This window comes from Oryzias latipes, chromosome 5, assembly GCF_002234675.1.
Source record: "Oryzias latipes chromosome 5, ASM223467v1".
NCBI lineage: Eukaryota > Metazoa > Chordata > Actinopteri > Beloniformes > Adrianichthyidae > Oryzias > Oryzias latipes.
In genome coordinates this window covers 32,717,977-32,729,974 of record NC_019863.2, presented here as the reverse complement: position 1 = coordinate 32,729,974, position 11,998 = coordinate 32,717,977, and the positions used below count along the sequence as shown (strand labels likewise).

At 45.5% G+C, this 11,998-nt stretch overlaps 2 protein-coding genes across 2 annotated transcripts in view; one reads left to right on the top strand and one right to left on the bottom strand.

The window, feature by feature from the left end:
• The window catches only part of LOC101170921 (V-type proton ATPase subunit S1), a 16,906-nt gene extending 9,487 nt beyond the window's left edge, over positions 1-7,419 (bottom strand). Inside the window, exon 1 of the mRNA XM_011475697.3 lies at positions 6,983-7,419. Within this exon, the coding sequence (XP_011473999.1) occupies positions 6,983-7,065 (83 nt within the window). The 5' untranslated portion in view covers positions 7,066-7,419. The remainder of the gene's footprint in view (positions 1-6,982) is intronic.
• A 1,487-nt stretch (positions 7,420-8,906) lies between these two features.
• Positions 8,907-11,837, top strand: rps23 (ribosomal protein S23). The gene is made up of 4 exons (XM_004069322.4): positions 8,907-9,001; positions 10,873-11,032; positions 11,335-11,455; positions 11,649-11,837. Exons 1-4 carry the CDS (start codon positions 8,998-9,000, stop codon positions 11,793-11,795), a joined length of 432 nt encoding a protein of 143 aa, XP_004069370.3. The 5' UTR covers positions 8,907-8,997; the 3' UTR covers positions 11,796-11,837.
• Positions 11,838-11,998: the final 161 nt, after the last annotated feature.

Here is an 11,998-nt window from a genome sequence, read left to right as displayed (position 1 = left end):
CTGTTCTCACATCCATCCATCTGTTTATCCATCTATCCCAACATCCATCCATCACTCAATCACTCAATCAATCCAATTATTCATTCATCCACCTCTCCATCTAAAATGGTAAATGGCGTATACTTATATAGCGCTTTCTACCTTCTTTCGAAGGCCCAAAGCGCTTTACAGTCACATTCACACACTGATGGCAGCCCCGCTGCTGAACACTGGCGCCAACCTCCCACCAGAGGCAAGGGGTTCAGTGTCTTGCCCAAGGACACATGGGCGTGCAAGGCGGGAATCGAACCTGCAATCTTACGATCATGGGTCGACCGGCCTACCGCTGCACCACGGCTGCCCGCATCTAATGCCTGCATCTACCTGTCCATACATCCATCCATCATCCATCCATCATCCATACATCCATCTAAGCATTCACAACATCAGAAAAACATGTAATTTGGTGGAGAAAAATGTCAAATTCTCAAAATTCCTAAAGGAAACCTGATCCAGATTAATGAACGACTGAAATCTTGGAGACACACCAGTATCAGGTGAGTTTCTTTCCATTCGTGTTAACTAGAAATTTGTTTACTCTACCCCTTTTTTTGATTAAGTTTTTAATTCAAGTTTTTAATTCAAAGGTATTTCAAAAACAACAACAGATAAGCGTCCAGGTTTGCTGATAACTATAGTCAGTCTTTCAACAGAGTCTCTGTTTGACAGAACTGGGTGGATGTTTGTGCGGTTCACTAACTGAATGATGGATCTGAGTCCAGCAAACTGCATTTCCCAAAAGATTCACATGAAATATCCAAAACCATCCCATATTTCTGCAGTTCTCTCATGGTAAATCCATGCCCCCGCGTGCTGGAGGAGAAGGTCATGCATGCAGTTCAGAAGTGCATGTTAGTCTCTGCTGCCTCTGAGAAAAGTTTGCAGAACCAGACAGATGCAAGATGAGACACATGGGATTCAAATCTGCTTTTGCAGCATAAACCTCCATCTGCTCTACAACAAGTGTTCTCTCAAACGAAGCAGCTGGAGAAGATTAATTCCAGGATTCACCTGTTCATTGAGTTTTTGAAAGCATATCTGTGATTCTCTGAGCTGGAGGGCAGAACTTTAAATAACAATCTAATCAGATCAGCACAGTAAACTAATTTCTCACAAGTTTCTTCCCACACTCCCTTTTTCTTTCTGTGTGTGGCCTTGGAGCACCTCGCCTGCAACAACCTGTGGGCGTGATTTTCACATCATTGTCCAGTGTATGATCCTCTGAATATGCAAATGCAGGGTTCTTATACCAAGCCCATCTTCCTGAGCCTCGGTGTTCAGACTTTGAATGCATCATGTTCATCTGTCTGTCCCCTTCGTACAAAATGTCTGTGCTGTTTGTACGAAGTAAAACTTCCACAAAAAGATAAGTACCTGTCTCTGAGTCATTATTTATTCGTTTCTGTGTGCAGGAAGCTGTGGGTATGAACCGAAATTTTCATATTTACAGTCCTATTTAGAAAAAAAAAGTTTCCTCACATTCTGGCTCTGGTCTTTTAACCATCACAGGATGGGGTCCCCACCCGTGGTGAGGCTGGCCCCCACCTGTGATGCTGCATTTGGCTGGCTGTGCAGCTATTCACGGAGAGGGAGGTCCAGATTATTAGTGTTTCCAACAACAAACATTCTGTTTTTGTGCTCAGCCAATTTCTCATTGTCTTGTTAGGGGGTGGGAGGTGTGAAAGGGGTGGAGGGTTATTTGTAAGGGGGGGGGGTCCCTATATTTTCACTTGTGTGGTTGTTGTTTTTTTTTTCATGCTTGTTTTTATATTATTTATTTAGTTATGTTTTAATGTAAAGCCCTTTGTGTTATGCTGTTATATGAAAAAAAGTGCTACATAACTAAAGTTTAATTGATTGATTGATTGAGACGTAAGTCCCTTCGAGTGCAGCTGAAGTCTCGAATCCTAATTCCTTATTTTGCCTCTAATCTGGGCAGAAACTCTGGACACTTCCACCAGTTGTCACATCCAGCTGAAACCCGCAGAAGCAGAACAATCGGCTCCCTTGTTTTATGAATGCTCAGTTCATGTAAGGGAAAAAACCCACAATGCTCTCTGTTCTTGTAGGATTTTGTAAGGTCAGGCACATGTTATGTCTGCTCCCCATAATCATGGATGTGCTCCACATGTTTGGAGAGGAAATGAACCAGGTGGTTAAGTTTTACCGTGGATGCTCTTTCTGACACACATGAACTGTGATTGGTGTCATGGTTTGAGTTTGTTGTGTCTTGTTTTTCGTTTTAGTTCTTGTTCTGTCTTGTTGGTTCTGCTTCTGTTTTATTTTGAAAGGTTTCCTGTCTTGTCTTGTTTCTTGAGTTTTACTTCCTTTTGTCCCCATCTGCCCTGATCGTGTTCACCTGTGTCTTGTCTGCCCTGTCTGTATTTAAGTCTTGTCTCTGCCTTCCTCCTGTGCTGGTCCATTAGTTTAGTCATGGTGGTTTTTTGTCTTCCTGTCGTCATGCCATGTTCCATGTTTTTGCCACGCTCATGTTTCCATGTCCCTCGCAGCGCCACAGTAAGTTTTTGTTTGTTCTGAAATCCTGCTCTGCAGCGCTTTTTGTTCATTAAACCCTCTAGTCCCTGGACTCCGTGCCTCCGCCTCTGCATCTGGGTCCTACTGGCTCTCGAGCCAACCCCTCACCTTGACAGAATGGACCAGCCATGTTTTCTGGACCCAGCGGAGCGGGACATGATGCTCCTTGAGGCCTAGTGCCAGGAAGCAGACAGGACTCGGACTTATTGGATTTTTGATCAGACCCAGTTTACCTCATCTCCCTGGAGTGGGAGCCACCCGGACTATTCTGGGAGCCGTCTAGCCATGAGGGGGGGGTCGTCGTCGCCGTCGTCCCCGCCGTCCCCTACAGCCACGCCCAGTGGTGGTCCCGGACGCTCCACAGCCACGTCCAGTGGTGGTCCCGGACGCTCCACAGCCACGTCCAGTGGTGGTCCCGGACGCTCCACAGCCACGTCCAGTGGTGGTCCCGGACGCTCCACAGCCACGTCCAGTGGTGGTCCCGGACGCGCCACAGCCACGTCCAGTGGTGGTCCCGGACGCGCCACAGCCACGTCCAGTGGTGGTCCCGGACGCGCCACAGCCACGTCCAGTGGTGGTCCCGGACGCGCCACAGCCACGTCCAGTGGTGGTCCCGGACGCGCCACTGCCACGTCCAGTGGTGGTCCCGGAATCACCCCGACCCGTCCCGGCTCCCGGGAGGGTGCCGCCTGCACTCCGTCCCGTCCCGGCTCCCGGGAGGGTGCCGCCTGCACCCCGACCCGCCCCGGATCCCAGGGGGGTGCCGGCTGCACCCCGCCCGGTCCCTGATCCCAGGGGGTTGCTGGCTGCACCTCGACCGGTCCCCGCTTCCAACGGCTCCACGCCTGACCCGCCAGAGCTCGGCTCCACGCCTGACCCGCCAGAGCTCGGCTCCACGCCTGACCCGCCAGAGCTCGGCTCCACGCCTGACCCGCCAGAGCTCGGCTCCACGCCTGACCCGCCAGGGCTCGGCTCCACGCCTGACCCGCCAGGGCTCGGCTCCACGCCTGACCCGCCAGGGCTCGGCTCCACGCCCGACCCGCCAGGGCTCGGCTCCACGCCCGACCCGCCAGGGCTCGGCTCCACGCCCGACCCGCCAGGGCTCGACTGCTGGCCCGACCCGCCAGGGCTCGACTGCTGGCCCGACCCCATGCCTGACGACCCCATGCCTGACGACCCCATGCCTGACGCCTCGCCTCCCCGGCCGTCCTCCGGACCTGCTTCGCCGGACAGCACGGACCCCCGGCTGTCCTCCGGACTCCTTGGACTCGTTTGCCGTCGAGGTTTGTCCTCCGGGGCCCCCCCCTCAGTTGACTTTTGGAACCTCGGAGTGGTTCCTTGAGGGGGGGGGGGGGTACTGTCATGGTTTGAGTTTGTTGTGTCTTGTTTTTCGTTTTAGTTCTTGTTCTGTCTTGTTGGTTCTGTTTCCTGTTTTATTTTGAAAGGTTTCCTGTCTTGTCTTGTTTCTTGAGTTTTACTTCCTTTTGTCCCCATCTGCCCTGATCGTGTTCACCTGTGTCTTGTCTGCCCTGTCTGTATTTAAGTCTTGTCTCTGCCTTCCTCCTGTGCTGGTCCATTAGTTTAGTCATGGTGGTTTTTTGTCTTCCTGTCGTCATGCCATGTTCCATGTTTTTGCCACGCTCATGTTTCCATGTCCCTCGCCACGCCACAGTAAGTTTTTGTTTGTTCTGAAATCCTGCTCTGCAGCGCTTTTTGTTCATTAAACCCTCTAGTCCCTGGACTCTGTGCCTCCGCCTCTGCATCTGGGTCCTACTGGCTCTCGAGCCAACCCCTCACCTTGACAATTGGGCTTGGAATCAAACTCATGGAGTGCCCGCTGTCCCACAGGCTGGGGGGTGTTGCTACTTAATGGTATCTAGGCATAAAGTATCAAACAGATGATGATCAGAACAATCGCCCTGGAATTATCTAGATTGATGGATTATTATGTGGTATTTCTGCTGTTTCCCGGGTAAAATCACTGAAATAAAAAGCTGATCTGTCACTGGATGATCAGGTTTGTGTGTGAAGGAATGAGGCTTTTTGGCTGTTTGTAGATGAGCAAATATTAAAGGTTTGATTCCCGTCTGTGTTTGATGCCACTAAATGAAGCAGAACTCCAGACTGGTAGTAAAGAAGAGACTAAAAAAACATCAAATACTGAGAGATCGCAGCCAAAAACCAGGTTCAGCTGATCTTCTGCTCCAGCTCAGAGATTATATAATCGTCACGAGTGCCCACAGATTATAGGAAAGATGGAGAGGCTCTCAGCCAAAAGAAGATTTCTGCTCTTCTTAAACCTTCACTAAAAGCTTGCAAACATCTACTACCCCCCACAGGAACACGCCGTCAGCTGGACGCCTCACTCATCTTTATGTCATGTAAAAGACCATTCAAATCAGCCACCAGTTCAAACTGAATGAGGGAGGACAAAAACCGGAAGTTACTAAACTAACCACAGTCAAAACTTTGCTATTTTTGCAAAACGAATCAGAGCAGGTGGGTCTCCTTGAAGAGGTTTTGGAGGATGCAGGATTTTGGCGAGTTTTTGAAAGTTTAATCAGAAAATACAGACGGAATCTTCCACAGTCAAAATGTAAATCAAATTTCAATGTGCTGTTTCTGTTGAGAACGAATGCTTTGACCTGAATTCTGTCCTTTTCTCCTCACAAGAGGAGGACAGCGAGCAGAGATGCTCTGACGTGTTGGAGCTGCTTCGGCCTGGTTGATGCGGAGCGTTCAGGCGGCTAAAAGCAGCAGGAACAAAGAGGATTACTGGAACAAGACGCCGCATCAAATGTGTGTCAGGCGGTGAGCCGACCTGACAGCGAATCAGACATGACGGCTGTCCTGCAGTTGTTTGGAAAGTCCTTTTCATTCAGGAGCACAGCGGGGTCTCCAGGCAACAATCAAGAGAACTGTCAGCATAAATATGAACGAATCATTTATTCTTTTTATACAGATAAGAGGAAACCTTTGGAGACAGCAGGAGACTTGAGCTCTCCAGCAACTAACTTCTGCAGCCGCCGACACCCAGCGATAAAACAGGCCAGACAGGGATTTTATTAACCCTTTGTAACTGTAAACTTTACCCTCAAACCTCTTTTTAACAAAAAAGAACACACATGAACACATGTCTCAATCAAGATCAGACTGTTGCAGAAACACGAACAGGAAGACTCACTAAACGGCCGTAAATCAAAATGAAACCTTTCTAATGTTCCCATCAGTCAATTCAGAATTAAAAAGTATAAATGCCATGTGAAAAAAGGCTCCCTTCAGGGTTCCCCTCAGTAAATCATCTCCATCCACCTAACCCTCTGCTCTGCATCCTCCTCTCTCCTCCTCATCCATGAACCTCCTCTTTGGTCTCAGCTCCTCCTCCCAAACGTCTCCATCTGCTTCCCTCGTGGATCTCCAGAACATCAATGATCTGTTATTGTGATGGATTCATTCCTGATCCATCCTGGTCCCAAAGAGAACCTCAGCATCTTCATCTCTGCTGCCTCCAGCTCTGCCTCTGGTCTCTGCATCAGAGCCTCTGACTCCTAATATGGCTGCTTTTCATGAACTTTGATAAATAATTTTCTGATCAAAAACTTTCAAAACAGAAAAACGTTTCTTTGAAATGAGCTATCACATGAATAAGGTTTAGCACATGAACAGACTGATGTTTGTCTGCAGGACAGAGCCAGGAATGCATTTTATTCAATCAAAACAATCAGCTGAACGTCACATATGAGGATGAAGAGCACGAGCTAATGGAGAATACCACAGGAGAGGGACCCACCCCCAACCCCCCACCCACAGTGTTCAAGCACAAATCTGTGACCTGATTTAGAGGTTTGATCCAAACTGCAGGAAGGTGAGCGGCACAAAGACCAAGAGAGTAGTCTGTCTGCTCTCTAACGTATGTTAGCGGAGTGCTGTCAGCAGCAAACAGGAACTGTAACCAGCATGAGGGGGTCACAGGGAAACGGGGGTCACGTGCTGGGGACGGAAAGCACCCTGGAAAAGGTTTCGCTGAAGTTCCCTCATCCTGGGGCTTTACCAGCCAACCGGTCAGCTCCTGAATCCCTTTGGCTGAGTTCAGAGATCACCCTGCAGTTCATCAGCCTCTCTGTTTCATTCTGTTCTGCAGAGAGACTCTGATCCAAAAAAACACAAATGCAGGACAACAGGACCACCACAAACATGTGTTCACACAACAGATGGTGCTGCTTCCTTCTTCATTAAGACAAATGCACAGATCTGAACGTTAAAGTCTGAGTGCAAAGCTCCTCACAGGATTGAGGCTGTGGAAACAGCTGCTGGATCCACATGGGTCAACAGTCAAAGATCAGAGCAGTAGGAGAAAGCAGCACCAGCACCGATCAGGGCGGTAAAGGCAGTCGTCTGCGTCGTGTACCTGTCAGCAGCCGGGAGATGGAGGCAGGAGGACGGCTGCAGATGCAGGAGGAGCATGCACAGGCATTTCCACGGAGAAGCCATCGCTGTGGTGACCACAGTGTGACACACACACTTCCTCTCAGCCCTTCACATCATAATCTACTTAAATCGGCCCACCGTCTATACCGACTCAAGGATCGGCCAATCGGGGAAGGGAAGGGATGAAGTGGTTGATGAAGCCCCACCCTCTGATTAAACGTGATGTTTCCTCATGTCAGCAGGTACAAATACAAATATCAAACGTCCATAGATGATGATTACACAGATCATCTTTAACGACATTGGACAATTAGAATGATCACAAAACTGCCCAATCAGAGAAAAAATGTATTTAACATTTTTGAAGGACTGAACCAGACGCTTTTGTTAAATTCATGGTTCTTTCTCTTCAGCTCCCGTTTATCTCAGCAGGAAGGGTTAGATTTATTAATAAAGAAACAAATAAATGCATAGTGATAACACTTTTACTGTCATTATTTTGGATTTTTGTTCTTTATAATAATTAAAAAAAAAAAAAGAATAATTATAATTATTCATTATTATTCCCACTTCCCTCCAGGGGAGTGGGAGTGACTCCAGATTCCAGTCAGATCGTCTCTACCTACTGCTGCTCCTACATTTGGTTATGCCCCCCCCCGGCTTATCTGGCACCCCTGGCCGTCCCCCAACTCATCTGGATGAAACTCATCTGCTGGACTATTTAAACATGTAGTTGTAGAGTTAGATACGTTAATTTTTCTCTAACAGTTCTAGTACATCGTCTGTCCGTCCTGGGGGAGGATCCATCCTTCATGTGGACACCCCTGAGTTTTATGCTTTTTTCTCCGGAATCCGTTTATTTTAGGAGTTTTTCCTAACCTCGCCGGAGGGTCTAAGGGCAGAGATGTCCAGTTTAGTTTAGTCTGCTTAGTTAGTTAAGTTTAGTATTCTCCTATTGAATTCTATGCATTTATGATCCTTATGATTTTATGTTTACAATTACCAAGACAAAGCCCATTGACGACTGTTGTTGTGAATTTGGGCTATACAAATAAAAAGGAATTGAATTTAATTAACATGCACGTTTTCATTATTAAAAAATATTCTTTTTATTTGTTATTAGTATAGTAGGTAGCAGAGATGAAAATGCTGATATTTTCTCTAGGAGGGATCAGGATGGATCAGAAATGAATCCATCAGAGGAACAGATCATGAGATAGGCATGCAGAAAAGCAGGGAAGTGTTCCAAAAGTTGAAATTCTTTTTTAAATTTCAATTTCAATCATGGTTGTAAAAGTGCAGCACCTTTTAAACCTTTGCTTACTTTAATTTGGATAATTTCTTTACTCAGATCACGTTAGAATAGTTCATTTCAGGCGATGATTTCCCCATGGAACCATATCATGCTTTAACACCAGCAGGTTGGTGAATGCATGAGGGCAGTCGGAGTGAGTGAGGAGGAGATGAAGGTTTGGATGGAGGAGAATGATTGAGCAACAAACAAAGAGGTGATGCAACAGCCGCAGCCATTTAACCTGTAACAGTACAAAAAGACGGGCTTGTTCTTTTAGTATAAGGAGTATTGAAGTATTGAATATAAAAGTGTTAAATGATATAATAAATATTGTTATAGTTGTTTATTTATTCGTGCGTCTGTGTGATTATGTATTTTTTTCTGTTTTTTCAAAAAAAAAGAATTGCCTCTAGGGGATAATTAAAAGTAGTTCAAATTGAATTGAATTGAATTACATAGCGGGATTACAGTTCAAAATCGTGCGTCTCTCGGTTTATAGGTGGAAGTCAAAATTAAAAGTAAAGACATAGCTACGTGTCGAAGTTGTGTGTGTGTGTTTTTTTTATTCTATAGAGCAATAATTACATTTTGCAATTTTATTCAGGCGAGTTCGTGGATGCCTCTAGTTCCGGGTCCTCGGAGCAGTCTTTGCCGCGGTGCATGCTGGGTCCTTCCTTTCCATCCCAGCTCGTTTCGCAGTCATGGGTGAGTCTGACTTTTCATCTGTAATACGCGCTTATGTGGCTACTTTCGGCCCGTTTTCTCCCCTGAACGCTCGTTGAACACACGTTAGCACATTTAGGTGTAAAATGATCAGTGAAATGTTAGGTTTGAAGGGAGATTTGCTCGTTTACGCTTCTCATATTGTCCACAACGTGGAGCCGCCATACTTTGCGGGAATAGCAGCAGCGCGTTAGCGGCGACGGGTTTACGAAATGTTGTTCTGGTGAGAACAACATAGAGTTTTATCGTCAAGACTGTATTCATTTGCTTCTACCCAATTGAAACGGGCTGTTTTAGTTCCCTCCGGTTGTTCGGAAAGGCCAAACTTTAGTTTGCAGGCATGGAAACGTTGCTGTTCTGGACCTTTATTCACATCATCAACCTTCTGTTTGAAAACGCTCCTCAGGCATTTAGCTCTAAAGTCATCAAAGTAAATAGACATTTATTTAACTAATTTAGTATTGGAACATGTTTGCAAATGTTGCTGTTAATAATTGCGTTCTACATTATTTTGTTTTCTTCGTCTTTTATTTGTAGAGACGTTACTAAAATTTTAAAGTTAACTGGATCTACCTAATTCTTATGTCATTGGAAAGGCCTTAAAGAGAGCTTTCAAATGACATAAAGATCATCCGGATAGCTCAAAGAATGAGAAAGTTATGCCACTTTAAGTGAGCAAATTTTGTCCGAAAATTCTGCCCCAGATAAACAGCAAAATTGTACAATTCGTGTGACCAAAACATGGATGAGAGGCTTCAAAGTGTCATAACTTTCTCATTTCACATTTAACTGTTGTTAATTCGTAGAAAAAAAGTCTTAAAAGTCATTTAGAGCTGATTTTACACGACGATTATAGAAAATAACAGAATTACGAAAGAGCATTGTGAGCCCTGTAAACAAAGGATTTTCCATCATGGCGGAGGCGGCGGACATTCACAACGCGGACTTGGCGACTTAAAAAAGGTATTTGCCCGTTTGAATTTAGTCATGAAATTTGCAGGAGATGAAGAAAACACATATACAAATAGTCTAATGGCAAAATTATGATTCAACAAACTCACCTTAAAATCTGCGAAGTGGTTTTTCACGACCGAAGTTTTTGCCGAATAAATTTCGGTGAATACCGCACGGTCAAAAGAAAAATGGGATGGAAGTCAAACGACAAATATGTCGAGTAAGTTTTTAAAAAATTTGCCCAACTTTAGACGACCTCTCGAGAAAGTTATGTTCGTTCGAACAGAGAGTGGTTCTGCAGCTCATGCGTAGTCAAGCCCGCTGTGTTTGGCAGAAAGGGTTCCGCCGGAAGCGCTGCTCAGCGCGCGTCTCTACTATTTGATGTTTAACTTCCTTCGCATCATCAGACCTTCAGAAGCTCCATCTGTCAGAATTGATGCCTTCATTCAACTAGAAATGCAGATTTCTATAATTGATGCACAAATAGCTGTAAAAAAAGTGCAATGTTTCTCTTATAATAGTTTTTATACACATTTATGTGGTGGGAGGACTGTTATTGGTTGTAATTTTCTCTCATTTTGGTTTAATGCATCAGTAATCAGATTAGTCTGAAATACGTTATTGATTAGTGAAATCTGGACGACACTAAAGAGGCCGATCAGAAGATTTACCTTTGTAAATTTGATTAAAAGAGAAACTACCTGATGAAACATCACATTCATATGTTTAAATTTAAATGCAACTTTTTGAAAGATGTTTAACATGCATTTCATTTGAAAACGTTTTTTTTTTTTAAGCAAACCTGATGTTTATGTTCAGTTTTCAGCAAATTAATTTCTTTGGATGTTTGCCTTAATACCGCAGCCATATAATAATGTTTTCTTCACCTCTTTTTTTAGGGAAGTGTCGTGGTCTGCGTACTGCCAGGAAACTGCGCAATCACCGCCGTGAGCAGAAATGGCATGACAAACAATACAAGAAGGCCCACCTGGGCACCGCCCTGAAGGCCAACCCCTTCGGAGGAGCTTCTCACGCCAAGGGCATCGTCCTGGAGAAAGTGTGAGTTGTGGTCACTAGTTGGTATGATGGGAGACGATCAGCATCCATGGCCGTCGTTTAAATTTCACGTCTATTTCCTGTTTGTATTTGGACTCACAACCAAATTCTTACCTTAAAACCTCAAGAAAAATCTTTGTTTAGAAAATCCTGGCAGTTTGCTTTTCCCCAAAGCCGTTCATGATTTGTAATGAGCCGTTGCAATTTCCAAACATTAGATCATGCAGTTCTTTAGCAGCCAAGCTCTCAGGAGGTTTTCTTTCTCTAAATGTGCGTACTGAACTAATGATCTCTCATTTCTCCAGTGGAGTGGAAGCCAAGCAGCCCAACTCTGCCATCAGGAAGTGTGTGAGAGTTCAGCTCATCAAAAACGGCAAGAAGATCACAGCCTTCGTCCCAAACGATGGTTGCCTCAACTTCATCGAGGTAAACGGCAGTTTGCTCTTCTACATGCAGTCGGTCTGACGCAGGTGCTCGGTTCAGTTCTCCTGCAGAACAGATCCCTACCTGTTCTGACCCTCTAGCATTCGCGTCAAGAGCGTTTTCTGGATGCTGCTGTGCATCGTAACGTAGAAAAGACACTGTGGGTCATAGGGAATCCTCTCCTATGTTCCTGCAGGAAAACGACGAGGTTCTGGTGGCCGGTTTCGGGCGAAAGGGTCACGCTGTGGGGGACATTCCCGGAGTTCGTTTCAAGGTGGTCAAAGTGGCCAACGTGTCTCTGCTGGCGCTCTACAAGGGCAAAAAGGAGAGACCCAGGTCATAAACTGATGAGACTGCAGAGAAAATAAAGATTTTCAATTACAAAGTGGATGTTCTCATCATTTATCAACTGTCACCTCAGTTTTGTCTTGGAGCATTTCTTTATTTCACTGAATTTACGGTTTGTCAGCTTTTAGTATTTGATCCTAAACTTTTGTGTTGAACACCTGGAAGTCCTTTGTCTACCTGACGTTCAGGTGAGTGTCT